The sequence below is a fragment of the Myzus persicae genome, unplaced genomic scaffold, assembly GCF_001856785.1.
Source record: "Myzus persicae strain clone G006 unplaced genomic scaffold, MPER_G0061.0, whole genome shotgun sequence".
Taxonomy (NCBI): domain Eukaryota; kingdom Metazoa; phylum Arthropoda; class Insecta; order Hemiptera; family Aphididae; genus Myzus; species Myzus persicae.
This window is the reverse complement of record NW_019101136.1, coordinates 177,617-200,604: the sequence shown is the minus strand read 5'-3', so window position 1 is coordinate 200,604 and position 22,988 is coordinate 177,617. Positions and strand designations below refer to the sequence as shown.

The window sequence follows — 22,988 nt, the reverse complement described above, 5'->3', positions numbered from 1 at the left end:
TATCAAATTATTAAACAGAAAATTAACAAACAAAGCTATTTTTTTTCACAAAATTGTTTATTTTCACTTTCATTTAATAAGTTATACTAACGTTGACAAATCTATATTACTTGACCTACCTACACACTGCAATTCTGTTGTTTGATATAATAATTGAATTTTCATTTAATGTTTAAGCTATTATAAGTGATTCATTGATACGAAATCAATATGATATTGACAATTCATCATAAAATAGTGAAATAATTATAATGAATAAAACATAATATGATAATTTATAGGCTTATAGCTATTCTTTTTACACAAGCTGCACATCTACATTGAGTTATATTGAGGGTACAGCTGTAACTGAACTCAGCATTTTGACATTTCCAAATGCCGTGTCTGTAAAACACATATCGGCATTTAAAATCGGCTTTAGCCAAACAAACGAGGAATATTTTTAGGCAGTGGGCATACATGCATACAATTATTTCTTTTGTAATTTAATTTGGAAACTCGTAGTACATTGATTATATAATAGTACCGCCAATTATGCTCATAGTAGCTACATACGAAAACGCTCCGGATGGATATATGTATAATTTATTATGTAATCGGTAATATATTATACAATGTCGGACTGAACGAATTTTTGGCATTATTTTAACAATCACAAAGATAATTTTTTTTTAAAAGTACACATTTTATATCGTGTGCCCACATACCGTGATAAAGGTTCACGTATCAATTATACGACTCGACCGCAGCTGTTGCAGTTCGAGTCTGAAGCTCTTCGCAAGCTACGAACGCTGTCTACGTACCTAAGTGGCATACACCTGAAACCCATCAAAACCATGCCAAAAGTAAGTAATCGATAAGTTATTGTGATACTTTTGACTTTATAGATTTTGGGTGGAGCGATGAATGTATTGATTTTATAATGATGTGTGTGTGTGTTGTTGTTTTTTTTGTATCTGTCATCACCTTTTTGGGGCAGTAAAAGTGCTTCGATTTTTTTCGACAGCATCTTGTCAGGTAGGAAGTGAATCTAGTCGGTACTCTGGGGGATCAAAAATAAAAAATTCCAAATAGTTTTCAAAAGTGGCAGGAAAGGCGGGAAATTTTACTGGAACTAGGTTTTTGATATGTTTCTAAAAAAAAAATACCGTTCCTCTTGCTCAGTCGAGAGGGTACTGCCGGCTGAACCGCAGTCGGTCGTACATTGTAGTCCAGAGCGCCGTCGAGAACCCCCCTGCAGGATCGGCGTCCTGGTCCGACAGTCCTGGTCTCCGCAAATCCTTTTGTTGGCGTGCATTATGTCTGAAATGAAGAGTCCCTGATTTCATACCAGAGTTTCTATCCAAACATTTATCCGGTTTTCTGAAGTGATTGACGTCTAAAAGCTGTTGCGTTTTGAAAATATAAATAAAACATTTTTTAGATTTTTATTTATTATTTATATTTTCTTTTTTTTTTGTTCATAATTTACAATAATATATCTATAATTAATATAACTAATATGGAAATACCCGACAGGCCATTAATAATTATATTTAGCACAAAATACAAACCCAATAAACCTGAAGCAAATAAGTATATAATAGAATTGTTTTCAAGAAATATCAATAGGTATTTTTACACACACTCGTAGATTTTACAACACAAAGAATAATAAGAGTATAAGAATAAATCAGAGATAGGCACAATACTTTCAAAATTATATTAAAATACAAAATACATTTGATGTTTACCTAATTGCCAAACAAATGATACCTACTGCATTTTCAAAAACCTATTTTCAGCAGAGCGACAGCCACTTATATGCTTTATATATTGCTAGGTATATTATTGCTTTATTATTGCATTATTAAATAAGTTAAAAATGTTATTACTTCTTCACTATTCATTAAAAACAAAACTATACATTTTAAATAACAACCAATAAAGACCAGTCAAAAACAACTAACTAATTTTATACTGTAAGCATTTTCAATTTTTCTAATAATCTTACATAATTTATAAAATTAATTTTTAATAATATATCATTACTTTTTTTTAAATTAAATATAATACTTAAAAACGTTCTTTGGAATATCTAATAATAAAGAAAAAATAAATACAATGTATACAATCTACAAAATGTAACTAAAAATGCCCATTTATATTAAAATATATGCAAAATATAATTTACTGTAGGTGATTGATTTTATGTTATAACCTAAACATTTTTTAAATTTGGTTTGCACTATGAAAGACTAAAAGATATAATATGTAAAATCTATAAACGTCTGCGTCCTATAATAATAGTGATCATAGTTATAATATTAACTAAATGGGTAAATAATGTAAAATGTTATAACTTGAAAGTATATTCCTACCTATATAATAGGTGTATGATACTTCAACAATTGTTATTTTTTCTTTACTTAATTGAGTATGATGACGGAACAACAAAAACAATTTTATTTTATTTAAGAATAAGAAAAAAATGAGTGTACAACCTGTTAATAACCAATTTATGCATGCTTAAATGTACTAATATTTGAAAGAATAAAGATGATTTCTTTTGTATTCAAAAGCGTAATTTTATTTGTTTCTTACAAAAGTCTGTGATCTTTCTGGAATACAAACAAAAAGTAAAAAAAAAATGTTTTTTTAATTAGGTACCATTATAATTTTAAATTCAAGGACATATTAGATTTATCGATAATTCTTCCCAAAGGGCATTTTTTTCACATTCGGTTCCACGGTTAAGGTGTAATCGTTGCCTGAACATAAGGAACGGTCGTTTAAAAGAACGTTGGCCGCCGTTCGTCGGAGAGTTTTGTGGAAATACGAAGGTGAAATGTAGAACAAACCGAAAAACGTGATGACGAAAAAAATTGTTTTCATGACGAGAAATACTATGTAAGTATACTTTTATGATAAACACATTGTGTCGTTCGTTCCTGAGAAAAATTGAAACATATTCATCCGAATGTAAAATTGTTTATCAGTCACTGAGGTAGTTTTGGATTGAACGAATCTGTGGATGGCGGTACTTCCGAAAGTGGATACAAATGTTGTACGATCAGTCGAGAAATATTGAACATTTGGTCGCAGCTGGAATGTCGATGTCCATGGACCTGCTGTCGACGACCAAAAAGAACAACTGTCTAATGCCATTTCGAAACTCTTCAAAAACGAAAAGTAAGTGTTGACATTAATTATGAATTAGACGTTTGATCCCTACTCCATTTTTAATAGTCTTTGTTCAAAATGTATATGACGTTATGACGTTATGTTTATGTTGTTTATTGCAGCTGTTCAAATAATTTATACTTCATAACATATTATATACGACTACATGTCACTGAGACTAGGAAATTCTGTATGCTTACTTTAAACACACGACAAGTTGTGCGAATGATTGTACAAACGATAAGACATTAACACCTACCTCATTGCGCCCACATCCTGATGATGTCATCTCTAGAGTTTTAAATAGGTATCAAGTACCTATAAATTATTAAGTGTTTAATCTATTTTTCAACAACCATAATACGTACCAAGTTCATTGCGAACCAGCATTTTTTTTTTGCCACTTCATTATTATACAAGCACCACTGTGGTACGTACTTAAACACACATGACACATACCTATTATTATTTTAGTCCTTGAGTATGTATATTTCTTTGACTTAATAATTATTGATAATATCATTACAGTGATTAATGATTATATACTATAGATATAGGATTTTACTATCCATCTGTTTTTTAAAATTTTTTTTATTAGCATTCCGTATACAATTATTATAACTTAACAATTTAATGTTACGTAAATATTAAAAAAACAAAATACTATTAATAGAGTAGTGCTTAAATATTTAATGTAAAATATTAATATTCAAATTAACCGGTTTCGAAATATCAGTCAATAAGATCTAGCTGTAATCTGCAAGTTAACGAGATAGAGATAATTTGGACTGTAGTCTATAGAATATATTGTTCTAGCAGTACAGCTGTAAGGAGGAAAATTAGTGAATTTACTCAGTTCTGAGGTAAATTTGGAAAATGGTTTTTCGTTGTCATAATAGAGCTATTAGATTTTTGGATATTATAAAAATCGGCGACGGAGGCGTAAGAAGCTTTGGAAAGGTAAAGTGGTGATTTGAGAGTGCAGGGAGACGTGAGTTCTGTGTTTGGATTTTGACGATTTAAATGAGTTGCTGTGCAATGTTTGTGCCGTGTTTTGTATTTTGAATATCCTTTGTAGCTGGAAGTACGATCACAAGCGCAAAAGGCGCACATAACGTGAAAGATGAAGGTAATAATTAGCGGTGAAAATAAGGTCTGACAGTGTTAACACTGGGTGTACCACTAATAGTCTTATGAGGTATACTTTAATTTTGGTATACAACATTACTTAATTAATAATCGCGATGGCGGAACGGAAATTTCATTATTGCTCGTTCGAGTCATCAAGTTGCAGATCAACACTTGACTGATTTTAAAATATTAGAAACACTACAAAAATAAATCCATAGGAAAACAAAAATATATCTGTTACATTTCATTAAAAATCAATTATCCATTTTTTATCTTTTTAATAATTGAATGGAATTAAATACCATATCCCGGAAATCGGAAGTGAACAACCATGCTATCTGATTTATTCTGTTTCATGGATAAAATAAGATTTTCAGAACGAATGTGCAGGTACATAATCTAGTCTCAAACGTTAGTCCTTAAAAACGATTTCTATTATACGGTAACATCTATAATTATAATGCACAAAACAGTTTTTCTTTTCGATTTCAATTATATTTATTCTTAGTGATCCGTCCATCGTGGGATGCAGAACAGTTAACAACCATAACAATCACATCAAAACAATAATAATAGTAAAAACAAATTTAAATAATAACAATTTAAAAACTAATAGGAATAATAGTAATAGACAAATACTTAACACTATTCGTATCCAACAGGCAATAGTGCGGTATTTGTTATCATGACAAATGACAATCGTTGACTACTAGACTCACTGAGTTTTAACTTTGTTATTTTTAAAAGCTTTTATACATTTGAAAACCTTAAAGACAACAAATGTGACTAGGAAAACAAAAATCAACAATACGGCCATTACGTCCAACAGAAGGTATTGATACCACGTAAGGTTCAGAGCGTGAGATTTCAAGTGTGGCGCGCCTTTGTGACGGATCACATATTCCGTCCAATAAACGACCGACTGTTGTGGGGTCATCGGTCGGTCTTTGAATCGGTCAGAAGTAATTTTAGCATTTGTCAGGTATCTGTAAAAAAGATACGCACAACATCATATTATAAGTATTCAACAAATCCTACAGTAGTACTATTGAGAACGAGTGGTATAGAAATGGCGTTCTTAATTACTACCATCTGAGACTTACTTTTCGTCGTCGATGAGTTCCGAAATGGCATTAGACACTTTTTCTTTGGTTACCGACAATAGGTCCATGGATATCGCCATTCCAGCCAAGACCAAATTTTCAATATTTCTTGGCTGATCGTAAAAAATTGGAAATCCCAGTACAGGAACACCGGCATCCACAGCTTCGTACACTCCGGATATACCTCCGTGACTGATAAATAGTTTAACTTTCGGATGTACTATAAACAATTTATTATGATTTATCATATTTTTATATTTTTTTCAGGAACGATAGACGATGTGTTTATCTATCAAAACGTGTACTTACATAGTATCTCTCGTTGAGGAAACCATTTTCTCGTCATCACGTTTTCCGGTTTGTCCTTCATTTCACCTTCGTATTTCCACAAAACTCTCTGAGGAACAGCGGCCAACGCTTCTTTAAACGACCGTTCTATATATTCAGGCAACGATGACACTTTAATCGTGGAACCGAATGTGAAGAAAATCACTCCTTGTGGTGAATCTTCGATAAAATCTAATATGTCCTGGAATTGAAAATTATAATGATACTCAATTAATTTTTTTTTTATAGTTATGTATTCCAGTGATTTGACAGACTTTGTAGTAACTAGTATAAAAACAACATTACGTTTTTGAATATAATTTTTTATTATTTCAACACTCGTTAATTGAACACGAATAAGTTACAAATCTTCGAATTGTTCACTAATAATTATTTTTCATCTTCCCTTATCATACTTATGTAGTTTTAGCAAATAATTTTTTTTAACTTCATCACTGTGTAAGTGCAGAAAAAAATAACAACTGCAGTATTATACTTCTATTACCATTATAAGGGTATGAACATTAAATTAAAAAATCACATTTTAAACTTTTTACCTCTATACGAGTACATAATATGTATAACATATTATGTGGCATTAATGAAAGAAATGAAAATGATCTACGTGCATATGAAGTCCAATTCTATTATTTTTGATACTGACATTGCAATTGCAATACATCGTTTGTTGCATGTTTTGAAATTATATAAAACTGGGTCGATATTTCAAAAATTAAAAAAATTAACGTAATTGGATTTTCTAAACACAATAATATGACTCAACTAGTTATTTCATAAAACCTATCTCATTTCATATTGACTTTTATACATTTTCTATATGTTTTTAATGTTCTTAACTTTTATACATTTTCTTTTCCAGTAGTTCACATTGCGGACCAAATTGTAAATGGGTTTGTTATGTAGCGGTTTGACGTAACCTCAATTAAATTAAATTTGATACATCAATTGCATCTACCTATTAGTACATTTGTAGGTATTTTTTATCATAAACTTATATTTATGTCTTCAGAAAATTGTATTATATCCTTCGTCATTTCTTTGTAATTTGCATACATTATAAATCATTAAGTATTTGATTTCAAAAAATATTTTTAAAAACCATACCAACCGTATAAAAAAATTATAAAACATTATTAAAAATTAAAAAGATTCGTACTATTAAAAATGGTCGGTAATTTTTAAATAGTTCTAGCATTCTAAACAAATGTTATCTCAATGTTGAATGTTGATTTCTATTTATTTATTGCAAGTACCTACATAGTTACATAGTTTGTTTATTCATAATATAATATATAGTTTTCTTTTATTAATTTATTGTCCGTAGTTACTCTACATACATTGTTTATGGAATTATAATTTTATCTTTTGATTTAAAATAAGTTTAGAAACCGTAAATATATAGCACTGAAATAATTCCTTCTTACTTTTTCTAATGTAACAGTGAGATCGACAACCGGCGATCCGCACGGCCGGAGACCCTAACGACCATTCTTATGGCTATTATTTTTTAAATCAAGGATGAAAATGTCAGATCTTTGTGTGACAAGACCCACGAAACTTTTTTAGTCTTAGAATAATTTGCCTTCAGGGTCCAAAAAGGTTGCTGACTTCTGATGTAATACAATATTTAATTTAAAATGTATATTCTAACCTAATTCTAATCATGTTTCAAACGTAGACATTTCAACCTGTTGATAATATTCAGCTGTCAGTATCTTATATAAACAATCCCATAATAATTATCTATAATAAGTGATACTAAATTCCCAAACGTATATTTACATTTAAAAATTAATTTTTAGACATCCTATTATTGGGTAATGTGCATAATCAATGTTAATAGCGGATGATAATAATGTTTAATGTTAATATATTTTATAATCAGAGTCAGAACTGCATCTAAGGTAGAACGAGGTCTGAGCCATTTTCTTTAAGGTGCTAAATCAGAATAAAAAATTGTATACAACATAACGCTGACTCTGAAATTAGCGTTTAGAATTTAAATATTAATAAGCTTAAGCGGAGTGTTTTAAGCTCAGAGATCATAACATATAATAGTGCACATAATAATCAGCCTGGTTTTATCCATAGCTCTAATTGCGATCATCGATTTGATTTATGTGTACATTTCTTATTTATATTCAAACAAACGATTTATAAATAAAATAAATAGGTATAATACAATAATATCTCTTGTAGATTTATACCTAACGCCTTTCAGCGTATAGCTAGTAAAGAAGGTAGAGAGTTAATATAAGTATTTTAAAGTGTATTACGTTTGCTATAACAGGTTATTTTGACACAATTAGTAATTATATATAAATAAATAATTAAGTTCAATAGAATTAAATTCAAAATCATTAATAACTAAAAATTTTAAAGATTTGATTAACTCTTGGCAATGATGATTGCCCATGATTATTAAATTATTCTATACTTAATAATCACCATTTTTTTAAAATGTTTTTGTAAAATTGAAATACTCTACACCAAGGTAATCTATGAGCCAAAAGAGTGTTAGTCTTAGTATAATTGATTTTATCTCTGCTTTCCCTAATTTGTTTAGATTTATCATGATCTTACCGATTTCGCAAATTTTTTACCACCCAAAATTATGCTAATTTCCCATGAACTGACTTAACTTGAAGAGCATTAAGAGGACGCTACACCCTCGTGTGTTGGCTGTATCTCAAGATGTAGTGATTATAACTGTACGTCTCAAGTCAATAGGAAGAAACTTGCACAAGTGTACTTTCTCCAAAAACAGTGGTATGGAATCCCTTCACACCGTCATTTATTGATTACTCACTTTTGGTATAGTTTTGGCGGGTGTCAGGTGTATACCACCAACGTAGACAACGTTCGGAGTGACCGGTCTCGAGGCTTCGCTGGCGTAATGACTGTTCTGGAAGATGATGGAGGGGTTGATAGTCGGTGCCAGATCGTACGGTTTCGAGTCTGTAAGCCAAGTGACCATCCGGTCGTACTGTGCCCTGGCCAAGCCGTATGACAACAGAGCCGTGTTGGTAAACCTCTGGAAAAATGTTCCGGGCACGGCGTGGTTGGCCAATAAGTTGGACACGGAAGCCGGGTTAGACAGGTGACCGGTGAACATCCGCTCGGCATAAGTGATCATCGGCGACGGAATTGAGTAGATCACAGGTAGACCTAGATCATTGGCCAGGTACGAAACACAGTCAAAGCCCAATGGCTCGATTAATAGTAGATCGTACCGGTCGCGTGCCTCGGAAGCCATCAAGTCGGCCAGTTTTTGGTTGCCGTATACCGCGTCGCAGTAGAATCGAATCGCTCCGGACATGGCATTGATTAATGTGAAGGGGTTGCCTGCTTCCCGGATCATCTGCACTACATCCAAGTCGAGCTTCATCGGAAAGTCTCCTGACGTATCCACTTCCGTGTAGTTGGCCCGGTCGCCTTCGGGAAACGGCGTGAAAACCGTGACCTCGTGTCCGGCATCCGTCAGCGACCTGAGCACCGATCTCATGAAGTACCAGTGGCTCTTGCCAGCTACCGTTTCGACTGCCAGAATTCGGGCAGCCTCCCCGAGCGGCAGGTCAACCGACAGCCACAAGATCAAAGAAACCGCGGTCCATCTTTTAACCGTCGCCATAGAAATTATTATCTATGCGAGAAATACAGCAAGTGGTTTATGGTTTGATTTGGTTACGATATTTTCGTAGAAAGGATAGGTATCGGACCTATCGATTAGCACCGCTCGTTTGCCATGAGCGTTAGTACTCATGCGATGAGCTCCGGACTCGAACTACAGCAGAGGACGGTCGAGTTTCGTACGTACAATAACGTTTTGTGATTGACATGAACCGGTTAAAATATTGCAAACAATTTGAGCATTCAAACGTTATAGGCCTTGACATAATTATCATTCTCTAAATAGATTCGAAGTGTTTTCGTATTCGCACCTATAATAATACTAAAAGTGTATGGTGTTTACAATGTGTGTACTACGAGTTATCAATCAAATTACACAGGAAATAATTATTCCTGCAATTATTTTTTAGCCAAAACTGGTTCCCAATGCCGTTTCGATTCCTTCACCACTTCTGAAAAGTCTAGTCAATGATTGTACAAATTACGAGCCGCAGTAATTATCGCGGTACCTCATCACGCCCACGTCCTGACGAGACAAGTACTTAAATAGGAATGAAATACATATTTACTTTATTTATCAACAACCATTATACGTATATATACCAAGTTCATTGCCAAACTAGAACTTTTTTTTTTTGCTATACGTACTATTATTGCAGCACGTACTTACACATACATGTCGGTAACCTATTATTACACTAGTCCTTGCGTCTGCCGTTCGACTTGATAATTATTGATAATACCGCATTACACTGATCATATACCTAACTATATCGATATGATTTTAATACTTAAAAAATTACACAAAAATGTTGAAATAAGCTAAGTTACTGGGTAGAAAAAAAAACGTGTGTGCTGCAATAGTACTCGCGGACGCATTGAGACGCCTTTACCGTGAAAAGAACATTTATCGAGGTCAATTATTAAGTTTGCAATGGAAAAATAAAAAAATAAAATTTTCAATTGAAAATAATGTATTATTATTATACAATGATTAGCTGATAAAATAAATGTATTAATGTTCATCAGTTTATTACCATATGTTATGTTATAGACACTTTAAGGTCCAAACCTTAACACGGCGGGTGACGTTTTAGCTTAAGAGTCAGTTCACCCAGTTCGCTAGTGATGAGCAAAATCGTCTTGGTCTTGCTGCAAGACTGCAATGGCTCTGCAAGACTAAGACTGATCTTACTGATACAACAATCGAAATAGTGTATAACGTATAAATATAAAATCGTGGTGTGACATTATGTAGAATTGTCAAATCCTTATAATTAATCACGTATATCTATTATAGAATCTTAGCTTCAAAGTAATAAATTATAAAATATTTCCAAGCATAGACCTATAAACTAATAGACAACGATTAGAGAGAGAAAGGTCAGTAGTATAATATAGAGTGAGTGAGAAAAGAATCTAAATAGAAAAATGTATACCTATTACCTACAGTTTTTTATGAGGGCTCCTTCACTAATTTATGTTTTTTCTCTCTCTTCTTTTCTCAGTTATATGGTTCTAATATATTCGCCTAGTATTTATGGCAGGGCGAAGTGGATTGCAATGTCAATGAGTCTATAGGTTTATGTTTCCAAGTATTATGTAAACATATTGGAATTTATTATTGTTGTATTTTTTTATCGACTGATCAGTAATCGACGCCAGACGACTGTTGCCAATTGCCACCAGTTTATTGTCAAGTAGGTACTCAAGTCAACTCTATTCTCATTTTGATTTTACTTAAAATAACATCGGTACAGTTCTGTCTGTTAATTGTATGAAAACAAATTGGTCTGGTCCGAATTAGTCTCATTTCAAATAACATCGGTTCAGTTCGGTCTGTGAATTGTTAAAAAAAAAAAATAGTCTGGTTCGGTTAGTTCAAAATGTTAAGCAACAGGAATCGGTTGGATTCGCTTCAAAGTTCAAACTGTCCAATTCTAATTCAGTCTGGTCAAGTTTCGGTATAAGCTCTTATTAACTGGTCTGGTCCAGAACAAAAAAATCACGTACACAGCAGTGGGGTTCTCCCTATCACTGTCGATGGATTCAAAATAAACTATATAATAAATTAAAATATTTTTTCAATATTCTCATTTCAATGAGAATCAAATCAATACATTGCAACTAGCCTAAGTGTATTTTCCAGGGCTTGCATTTGAAAAATAAATTTTGTTTTACGTTATTTACAATCAAAACGTTATACAAATTTTGAGTTTATCGTTATTCAAAATTTAAACGTTATTCAACTTTTGTGTTTATCGTTATTCAGAATTAAAACGTTATACAATTTTTGCGTTTATCGTTATTCATAATTAAAACGTTATACAATTTTTGCGTTTATCGTTATTTAAAATTTAAAAGTATACGACTATGACCTTTTTTTGGGGACATAATTTCCCTATTCTGAGTTTTAAGTAGGTATTGTTTAATTTTATTTATTTAATTAAATGGGTTAAACTAATATAAAGAAAACGTATGCACGTTAAAACTATAAGTATATTAGTATAAAATATAAATATTAAACATTTGACAACAATTAGACAAACACTGACGAGTGAATAAATCTGAGCAAACTGAACACCGAACACAATAGTTGAATAACTTGAGTGGTATATATTTCGACCGTAGTACAGATAGTACAGTACAATATTATCAGAGCATCACTATTATTAGCTATTGGTAATTAAATTATTCTATTAATAACTTCTTATTAAGTTTTAAAATAATATCTAATACGGGATCTCCCGGATAGGCCGGATACGGAATAAAATTAATTCTTGGATTGAATAAATAATAAAATAGTACTAAGTATTATTAAATAATTGGGAATTAATTATTTCGTTTAATGGAATACAATATATACCGTTTTGCGTTATGTTTTGTTTAATGATACATCATATATTTTGTTAAACGTTACGTTTTGTTTTATGTTATTTATTTATTTACGTTTATCGTTTTCCGTTATAATTACGTTTACAAATTTCAATCGTTTTTTATCAAATATAACGTTATAATCATAACGTTATTATAACGTTTGCAAGCCCTGGTATTTTCCACAAAAAAAAAACTGTGGTGTGGACTTTTTACCAGTAATTTATCGAACACTCACTTTTGGTATTATGGTTTTGGCGGGTGTCAGGTGTATGCCACCAACGTCGACAATGTTTGGCGTGACCGGTCTCGAGGACTCGCTGATGTAATGACTGTTTTGGAAGATGATGGACGGGTTAACGACCGGCGCCAGATAGTACGATTTCGGGTCTGTGAACCAGGTGACCAGCTGGTCGTACTGAATTCTAGCCATACCGTACGCTAGCAGGGCCGTGTTGGTGAACCTTTGGACGAACGTTCCGGGCACGGCGTTTTGGGCCAACAAGTTGGACACGGTTGCCGGGTTGGACAGGTGACCGGTGATCTGCCGCTCAGAGAAGGTGAGCATTGGCGACGGAATCAAGTAGATCACAGGTAGTCCTAGAGCGTCGACCAAGTACGAAATGCAGTCGATGAATTGAGGCTCGATTAAGAGTAAGTCGTACCGGTCACGCGCCCCGGAAGCCCTCAAGTCGGTCAGTTCCCGAATGCCGTTGAGCGATTCGCAAAACAATCCGATCACTAAGGGCGAGGCATTAACTAACTTGAACGGATTCCTATATTCCCGAATCGTATGCATCACGTCCATATCGAGTTTCAACAAAAAGTCTCCGGAAGTATCCACCTCCGTGTAGTTGGCCCGGTTGCCTTCTGGAAACATCGTGAAAACGGTCACCGTGTGTCCGGCGTCCGTCAGCGATCTGAGCACCGATCTCATGAAGTACCAGTGGCTCTTGCCCGGCACTGTTTCGACGGCCAGGATTCGGGCAGCCTCCCCGGCGGGCATCGTCCACAGGTCGACCGACAGCCACAAGATCAGCGAGACCGCGGTCCATCTCTTCATCGTCGCCATGGGAATTATTTTTTTATCCGATTTTACGGTGAGTGGTTTACGGTCCGGTTTGGTTACGATATGATTACAGACAGATTACTCGACCTCGGGAGTAGATTGATTGTGCGATTTTGTGAAAGCCTGGAGAGCTCCGGATTTCACTACTACAGCAGCGTTGGTCGAGTATCGTACTTAAATAAGCGTTATGGATTTGAACCTTATAAAATATTGTAAACGATTGGGGCAATCAAACAATATGCGTCTTAACATAATTACTCGAGTAATTACATCATACCTAAATAGATCCGAAGTGTTTTCGTATTACTAAATAAAATAATATCTAAAAACATATGTGTGAAGCGTGTTCAGTGTGTTCTAACTGTTATCAATTAAAATACACACGAAATATTTATGCCTGCTGCAGCATAATATTACCTACTGCAAGCCATTGTTTGTTCAGCTAAATCTGGTTTTCAATGTCATATCGATTTCTTCGCTGCCTTCGAACGTCCCAAAATAGTTTATCAGTAATTGTACAAATGTTGAGACATTATCGCCGTATCTCATCACTCACACAACCCGATAACAAGGTGTTTTAAATAGGAATGAAATAAAAACATACGAAGTTCATTGCTGAAACTTTTTTTCTTGCCACTTCATTCTTACATATTCACTTTAATTGTTGTACGTACTTACGCATACATGGTGCATTTCTATTATTAAGCGGGTCCTTGAGACAGTCTCTTTTTTCGAGCTCTTACCAATTTATACAGGTAACTTAATGCTGTATAGTATTTCATTCAAGTAATTATATTAGTATAGATGTAAGATTTTATGGTCTTAAAACTCTAAGCAAAATTACCTAAAAATGTTAAAATAAATTAAGTCAATAGGTAAAATAAAAATACTATGCTTAAATTGTATATTAATAACATTGATTTTCTTCTTTTTAACAACTTAATGGAATTAATTAACATCAGAAATGGAGTATTGTGCTATTTAATTTATGCTGTTGAATTTATATTTTTTTTCTTTTTAATTGCACTTATTTAAATGTGTATATTTTATGTAATTTTTTTTATTTATTTTTCATACATTTTTTTTACTAAAAGCTTTTACACATTTAAAAAAATTAAAGACTAGGAATTTGACTAGGAAACAAAATCATCACTACAGCCATTGCGTTCAACAGTAGGTACCTATTGATACCACGGAAGGTTCCGAGCGTGAGATGGCAAGTGTTGTATTATGTTATTTTGTACTTTTTGAGAAACCAACGAATCGTGTGATAGAAAATCACAGATTACTTAACATTTGGGAACTTCAAAACACATTGAAAATAGCAAGTTGGAATCAAACAAAGACCAAGTTGATCATCAGTTTATAAAAACTTCGCTTGATCAAACTAGAACAAATAATCAAAATCCGAATGAGTTTAGTATAGATATTCCAATATTTGTACCTTACTCGTACATTAATAATCTTAATAACGGAACGAACATTTCAGTATCGCACTTTGTTGCTGATCAAAACGTGACTGATTTTAAAATATTAAAAACTCTAAAAAAACTGTCTCGCCAAAAATGTTGAATTAAATTAAGTCTATGGCTAAAAAAAATGTATCTGTTCAATTTTATTAATAATGACTTACTAATTTTTTCATCTTCTTAATAATTTAATGGAATTAAATAACATACCTGGGAAATCGGAAGTGGAGCCCAATACTATGTGATTTATACGGTTTTTGGTGTCCCCTGAGTTTTGGCAGCCGGACACATCATATGCCGAAAATCCATTTTCGCAGCGATAACGAGGCAAGGTCGTCCTAGACTATCGTTGTCCAGCGCACCTTGCTCGATCCACTAGTTGCCCGTACGGCCTGCTTCCCCCGTGGCTTTTAATCCGGTTTGGTATTGCGAGCCTTTCTTACCTTTGTACATTTCTTCTTGACGACGACATTTTTCACGGTTGAATGTGCTTCGCCAAAGAGTCTCGCCATCGTAATGCGTGTTGCGTGTTCACCAAATCGTACGCATAATATACTTACTCTGAGTGCTATCTTCCAGGATACCGGCCGCATGGACGTTACCACAGTTTACGCCACCTTCGGGCCAGCCGCCAGCGTCCTCCAACCACCGGCCACCGACATCGTCCGGTCACCAACTTCATACCAGCCCAAGTCGCAGCGTAAAGGTAAGGTCAGTTGTTATTACAATATGATACCTATGTTCGGTATCACACGGTTATATCAGTTGGTCATTGCCGCCACATTATGTAATTTACTATTTGTCCATTTTTTTTTCCTTTATTGTTGTATACACAATCTGTACCTCAGGGGTACAATAGTCAATAGGAGTATTAGCTAAAATACAAACAATTATGACATGAATAAGCTTGATAAAAGCAGCCAACCAGTGATGACACTTTTAAGTGAGGTTACACATTAATTTATACATATATATATACTTTTTTTTTTAGTCAACATGTCTCTACACCAGTTGCGTTTTAAGCGCCTTAGAGGATTTTCCGGAGTACTATTTGATGAAAATGCTTTAATGAGAGTGTTGGAATGTAATGCTAGATGGTTGTAGAATCTTTTATAATAAGATACTGCTTCTTTTTTAATAGTTCTGATTTTCAGATCTGTGTGAAGGGTATAATTTGATATATACGAGAGAGAGTTCGTTAATTTCCTTAAAGCAATATTTTGAAAAGCCTAAATGCGATTAAAATTTGATTTTTTAGCATTTGCCCACAGTTGGAGACCATAAGTCCAGATAGGTTCGATGAGGGATTTATATATTAGTAGTTTTATATTTAGATTTGTGTGTTTGTTATTAACTAGTAAAGTTTAAGCATATGAAGTCGACGGTTTAGTTGAAGTATTTTTACACGCGTATGTTGGGCTCAGGTGAGTCTACGGTCAAGGGTTTATCCAAGATATTTTACTGTTGGAGTAGACGGAATATGAGTACCGTAAAGAGTGACTGCCGGACAGTTACCTAGCTTAAAGGTTAAAATTTGTGTGATTTGATTTGGTTTGATTTACCTTAATCCTCCAATTATCATCCCAAGTCTCCATAAGAGAATTATACCCATTTGAGTGTAATTTTATTTATCATTTGTTCACCTGATTAGCGATACATCATCATACCATACAGATATATAGCATAAACTAGATTGCTAACTGTGATAATACTTGGAGCTACCATTCGCCATTTAAAAGGAGGCCTACGGGATCTTATCACACTTATTTAATGTTGATAATATGATAACATAATTGATAATACACATATATAATTTTTACAATACCAATAATTTAATGTTATCTCATAAAGACGAATGATAACGAACATACGCATCGATTAAAATGGCAGCCGGTAGCTTCAACCAGTTCAACACAGGTGCTGTATCACAGTTAGCAATCTAGTTTATTCTATATTATATCTGTGCAATACCATATCTACTGACACTATGCGATAAGCACTGTTTATTTTCACTTATTATTATTTTGAATTCTTACCGTATTTTTTTAAAATTTTAATTTCGTGTCTCCACTACTTATAATCACCATCGTATTGTGACATTTTCCTAATTTCCTACAATTTTCCTCTGCGTCTCATATTATCAGTCCATTTTATCATACACAGGTAGTGCCCGTACATCACTTGCGCATTTTATCCGTACGAAAGCGCCCGCCCGTGAGTGGCCAATACCTGACGACACGAACACGGCGTCGAACCCACGGCTGCTTTAATCAGGTTGCCCCTCACACAGCTGTATAATTGATAAAATAATATTTTCAGAACGAATATGCAGATGCATCAAGTAACAAATTCTAGTCCTTAAAAACGATTTCTACAATAAGTTATCATTAATTATGATGAAAAAAACAATTTTTCTTTCACATTACAATAGTATTTATTTTTAGTGATCCGTTAATCACCGGATACACAACAGTTAACAACCATAACTCGCACATTAAGACAATAATAATAGCAATAACAAATTATATAATAACAATATTAAAATAAATAGTAATGGATTTACACTACACGATTCGTGTCCAACAGTGCAGCATTTGTCATCATGACAAATAACAATCGTTGACTAGTAGGCCTCACTGAGTTTTAACTTTGTTGTTCATAAGAGCTTTTATACATTTAAAAACCTTAAAGACTACGAATGCGACTAGGAAAACAAAAATCAACAAAACGGCCATTACGTCCAACAGAAGGTATTGATACCAAGTAAGGTTCAGAGCGTCAGATTTCAAGTGTGGCGCACCTTTGTGACGGATCACATATTCCGTCCAATAAACGACCGACTGTTGTGGGGTCATCGGTCGGTCTTTGAATCGGTCGGAAGTAATTTTAGCATTTGTTGAGTATCTGTAAAAAATATACGCACAACATAATATTACAGGTATTCAACAAATCTTACAATAGTACCATTGAGAACGAGCGGTACAGAAATAAAATAGCATTCCAATTAATACCATACGAGGCTTACTTTTTATCGTTGATGAGTTTCGAAATGGCATTGGACACTTTTTCTTCGGTTACCGACAATAGGTCCATTGATATCGCCATTCCATTTAAGACCAAATTTTCAATATTTCTTGGCTGATCGTAAAAAATTGGAAATCCTAGTACGGGAACACCGGCATCTACGGCTTCGTACACTCCGGATATACCTCCGTGACTGATAAACAGTTTAACTTTCGGATGTACTATGAACAATTTATTATGATTTTTTATATTTTTATATTTTTTTCAGGAATGAAAGACGATGGCTTTATACATCATAAGATTTACTTACATAGTATTTCTCGTTGAGGAAACCATTTTCTGATCATCACGTTTTTCGGTTTGTCCTTCATTTCGCCTTCGTATTTCCACAAAACTCTCTGAGGAACAGCGGCCAACGCTTCTTTAAACGACCGTTCTATATGTTCAGGCAACGATGACACTTTAATCGTGGAACCAAATGTGAAGAAAATCACTCCTTGTGGGGAATCTTCGATAAAATCTAATATGTCCTTGAATTGAAAATTATAAATTATAATAATACTCAATTAGAAAAACATTATCTTATATATATTTATATATTCCAGCGAATTAACAGACTTTCTAATAACTAACATAAAAACAAAATTACGTGTTTGTATATAAAAAATATTTTTTTAATTCAACACTCGTTAATTGAACATGAATAATGTATAAATCTTCCATCTCCCCGTATCATACCTATGTAGTTTTAGCAAATAACTTTTTTCAACTTCATCACATGGCAAGTGCAGAAAAAAGTAACAACTATGGTATTTACTTCTATTACCATAGGTTTATTAATTAAAACTTTTGTAATAATTAGATATCTGTCTATTAAAAATACGTTTAGAAAGCAGGAATTACCACTGAAATAATTATTTCTTACATCTCCTAATACGGCAACCAACGACCCGCATGATCATTCCATTACTTTTTTAAAATAAGACTGAAACTTTTTTAATTTTAGAATGTGGCCTTAGAGTCCAAACATGTTGCTGACCACTGATTTAATATAGTATATAATTTATCATTAAAATAGTATAATCTAACCTAATTTCAATCATGTTTCAAATGTAGACATTCTAACCTGTTGATAATATTCAGCTATCAGTATTTTACATAAACAAAACCATATTAATTATCTATAATAAGTAATTGATAACTGATTCTAAGCGTCCAAATGGGTATTAAAATTTAAAATTTTTTTTTTTTGGCAGCTTCTAATAATTATGCAATGCTAATAGCCTATGTTATAGGGTGGTAATTATGAATGATATTAATATATTTTATGAACAGAGCCAGAACCAACTCTGAGGTAGAGCGAGGTCTGAGACATTTTCTTTAAGGTGCTTAAGCAGAATATATGTCTGAATATAACCTAAGGAAGACTCTGAAAAGACAGTTTAGAATCTAACTATAGACAAGCTTTAGAGGAGTGTCTTAAGCTCAGATTTTATAACATAATCGTGCACATCGGCATTAGCCTTGTTTTATCCTAACTGCCAAGGCGATCATCGATTTTATAATGTGTATCTCTCTTATTTATACTAAAATAAAAAGATAAATTGTACACACTATAGTAAAAATGAATAAATATAAATATAAAAAGGTACAATACAACAATATCGCTTAAACGAGTAGATTTATATTAAATTATTGTGTATTTAATAATCACCATCACCATTTTTTTTAATGTTAATGTAAAATTGAAATATTTTGCACCAACATAAAATTTGAGCCAAAGAAGTGTTTGTACAATTCATTTTGGTTCTACTTTCCCTAATTTGATTAGAATTATCAAAATCATACCAATTTTGCAAAATGTTTAACACTCACAATTATGCTAATTTCCTATGAACTGACTGAACGTGAAAAACATTAAGAGGACGCTACAGCCTCGTGTGTTGGTCTCGTCTGAGGATTTAGCGATAATATAGCTGTATAAGACTCAAGTCAGAACATAGGAACTCGCATAAGTGTGCTTTCCCTCAAAAAATGGTGGTGTGGAATGTCTTTACCAGTAATTTATCAAACAGCACTCACTTTCGGTATGGTTTTGGCGGGTGTCAGATGTATGCCACCGACGTAGACAACGTTCGACGTGATCGGTTTCGAGGCCTCGCTGACGTAATGACTGTTCTGGAAGATGATGGCGGGGTTAACGGATGGCGCCAGGTAGTACGGTCTCGGGTCCGTTAACAATATGACCAGATAGTCGTACAGACTCTTGGCTATGCTGTACGTCAACAGGGCCGTGTTGGCGAACCTCTGGACGAACGTTCTGGGCACGGCGTGCTTGGCCAATAAGTTGGACACGGTCGCCGGGTTGGACAGGTGACCGGTGAGCTGCCGCTCAGAGAAGGTGAGCATTGTCGACGGAATCGTGTAGATGACAGGTAGACCAGAGCGTCGGCCAGGTACGAAATGCAGTCGATGAATTGTGGCTCGATCACGAGTACGTCGTACCGGTCACGTGCCCCGGAAGCTATCAATTCGGCCAAATCCTGATTGCCATTGATCGCATCGCAGTAATATCGGCCTATTTTAGCCATGACATTGACTAAATTAAACGGACCGCTATATTCCCGGATCGTCTGCGTCACGTCCATGTCGAGCTTCAACACGAAGTCTCGCGAAGTGTCCACCTCCGTGTAGTTGGGCCGGTCGCCTTGCGGAAACATCGTGAAAACGGTCACCGTGTGTCCGGCGTCCGTCAGCGATCTGAGCACCGATCTCATGAAGTACCAGTGGCTCTTGCCCGGCACTGTTTCGACGGCCAGGATTCGGGCAGCCTCCCCGGCGGGCATCGTCCACAGGTCGACCGACAGCCACAAGATCAGCGAGACCGCGGTCCATCTCTTCATCGTCGCCATGGGAATTATTTTTTCACACGAGTATGCGGTAAGTGGTTTACGGTTCGGCCGGGTTACGATATTTTCGAGCAGGTAAAATATACAGGTACCTCGTGTATGTGTTATGCGATTTTGTGCGCGCCCGAAGAGCTCCGAACTTCACTACTGCCGGCAGCTACGGTAGAGCTTCGTACTTTAATATTATGCGTTATTGATTTGAACCTTTTAAAATACTATCGACAATTGACGCAATCGTACGTTGTATATCTTAAAACATAATTACATCATACCTAAATAGATTCGAAGTGTTTTCGTACTATTGTAATGATGTTCTAATGTGTGTAGTGTGCGCGGTGCGTACTATAAGCGTTATCAATCGAATAACAAATGAAATAATTATGCCTGCCGCCTGATGCTATTCCTATTGTTTGTTTAGCTAAATCGGGTTTTCAATGCCGTTTTCATTTCGATAAAACAAATACATGTTTACTATATTTATATCAACTCCCGTTACAAGTACCGAGTTCATTGCCCTAGCCAAAACTTTTTTTCTTGCCATCACTTCATTTTTATATACGCACTATAATTGTTGCACGTACTTACACATAAGTGGCGTATTTCTAATATTATGCGCTGGTCCTTGAGTCAGTCTCCTTCTTCGACTTACCAATTTATATTGCTAGTTTAATACTGTATGTAGTATATAATTTAAGTGATCATTTCGGTATAGGTGTAAGATTTTACTTCAAAACCGGAAGCAAAATTACCTAAAAAATGTTAAAATAAATCAAGCCAATAAGTAAAATTAAAATATCTCACTTTGATTTTATTAATAACGATTCATTGATTTTTTTTCTTAATAATTTAATGGAATTAAATAACATATCGTGGAAATCGGAAGTGGAGCACCAGCTATTAAATGTACGAGTATGCTGTTTAATTAATACATTTTTTTTCTTTCCAAGTACACAGATATTCAAAGCTATATATTTTGAATTTTTTTTTTCATACATTTATTTATTACTATATTTATTTTCATTTATATTTTTTGTATCGCCGGATGCGCAAAAACCATAACACGTTCATCAATATAATAATAATAGTATAGCCACAATTTATATAATTACTATATTAAAAAAATACTGTGACCTGGCGTAAAACGTTGGCTGCTACCAGTTGCGAAATGCAATAACAGCTACTAGCTCCCGGATGGGTGACCACCTGGGTTCATACTTTCATAGTAGTTAAAAACTTTGCCACACATGTATATATGTATGGTAACACGTGTGTGTTTTCTACCTACCGTAACGACTGTAAGTCTGTAACAATCGTAAAAAACAACCTACCGTACTAACCTTGCCCCTACCACGGTTCATAACCCCTACAACAGCTGATGGCCTTAGTCACCGGGCTTAAGTGCAATAAAAATAAAAACAAAAATATTAAAAATAATAATGATAATAATATCAGATAAACATTACTCGGCATTTTGGTATTGGGATGCATGGGTGGCAGAAAATGGAGGCAGTAAATTGTACGCATGTGTTGTAAGTATATTTTGTGGTGAAAAAAATGAGCTCAGTAACCCTAAAAAATATGCACCCTTCAAGAGTAACAAAATCCTAAATATGCCACTGCTACACGATTCGTAACCAATGGTGCAGTGTTTGTTATCATTAAAAACCCGTGATTACTAGAGACTTGCAGAGTTTCAACTGTACCGTTTTTAAAAGCATTTAAATATTTGAAAACCTGAATGACTACAAAAACAAAAATTATCACTACGGCCATTACGTCCAACAGTAAACATTGATACCACGTTAGGTTCTGAGCTCGAGATTTCAAGAGTTATATTATATTATGTTGTCCTTTTCGTGAAACCAAAGTATCATGTGATACAAAATCACAGATTACTCAAAATTTAAGAACTTCAAAACAAATTGAAAGGAGGAGTAAATTGAAATCAAACAAACACTAGATTAGTCAACAGTTAATAAAAACTACGCTTGATCAAACTAGACCAAATAATCGAAGTCTAAACGAGTTTAGTATACATATTTGTACCTTAATGGTGGGAAATGATACCTAATGCAGCTTTTTACCATGGTAAAATCTTTGATAAGGTCAAAGGAGATATCAACACATTTAATGAAAACAATGCAATTTCTATTCAAAAGTTCAAGATTTATAGACAAGTCAATAAAAATAAACTTGCAGTAGTATTAGCCAATTTTCAATGCATCAAAGAAACCATTTTACAAATAGAAAAATCGGCCACTAACCTACG

General features: G+C 34.0%; 1 protein-coding gene and 1 pseudogene across 5 annotated transcripts in view; both read right to left on the bottom strand.

Annotated features, from left to right (window-relative positions):
* Positions 1-4,705: 4,705 nt before the first annotated feature.
* LOC111027894 (UDP-glucuronosyltransferase 2B7-like) overlaps positions 4,706-22,988 on the bottom strand; it is a 35,105-nt gene continuing 16,822 nt past the window's right edge. For 3 of the 5 annotated variants that reach the window (XM_022306392.1, XM_022306388.1, XM_022306389.1), the window contains exons 2-4: positions 5,706-5,925; positions 5,397-5,616; positions 4,706-5,279 (exon numbers count right to left, since the gene is read on the bottom strand). In XM_022306392.1, coding sequence (XP_022162084.1) covers positions 5,009-5,279; positions 5,397-5,616; positions 5,706-5,925 — 711 coding nt within the window. In that variant the 3' untranslated portion in view covers positions 4,706-5,008. Of the gene's footprint in view, positions 5,280-5,396; positions 5,617-5,705; positions 5,926-8,553; positions 11,543-12,486; positions 13,494-22,988 lie in introns of those variants that run through there. The other 2 variants (XM_022306385.1, XM_022306393.1) reach the window with 2 other exon arrangements.
* Positions 17,196-21,071, bottom strand: LOC111027896 (annotated as a pseudogene).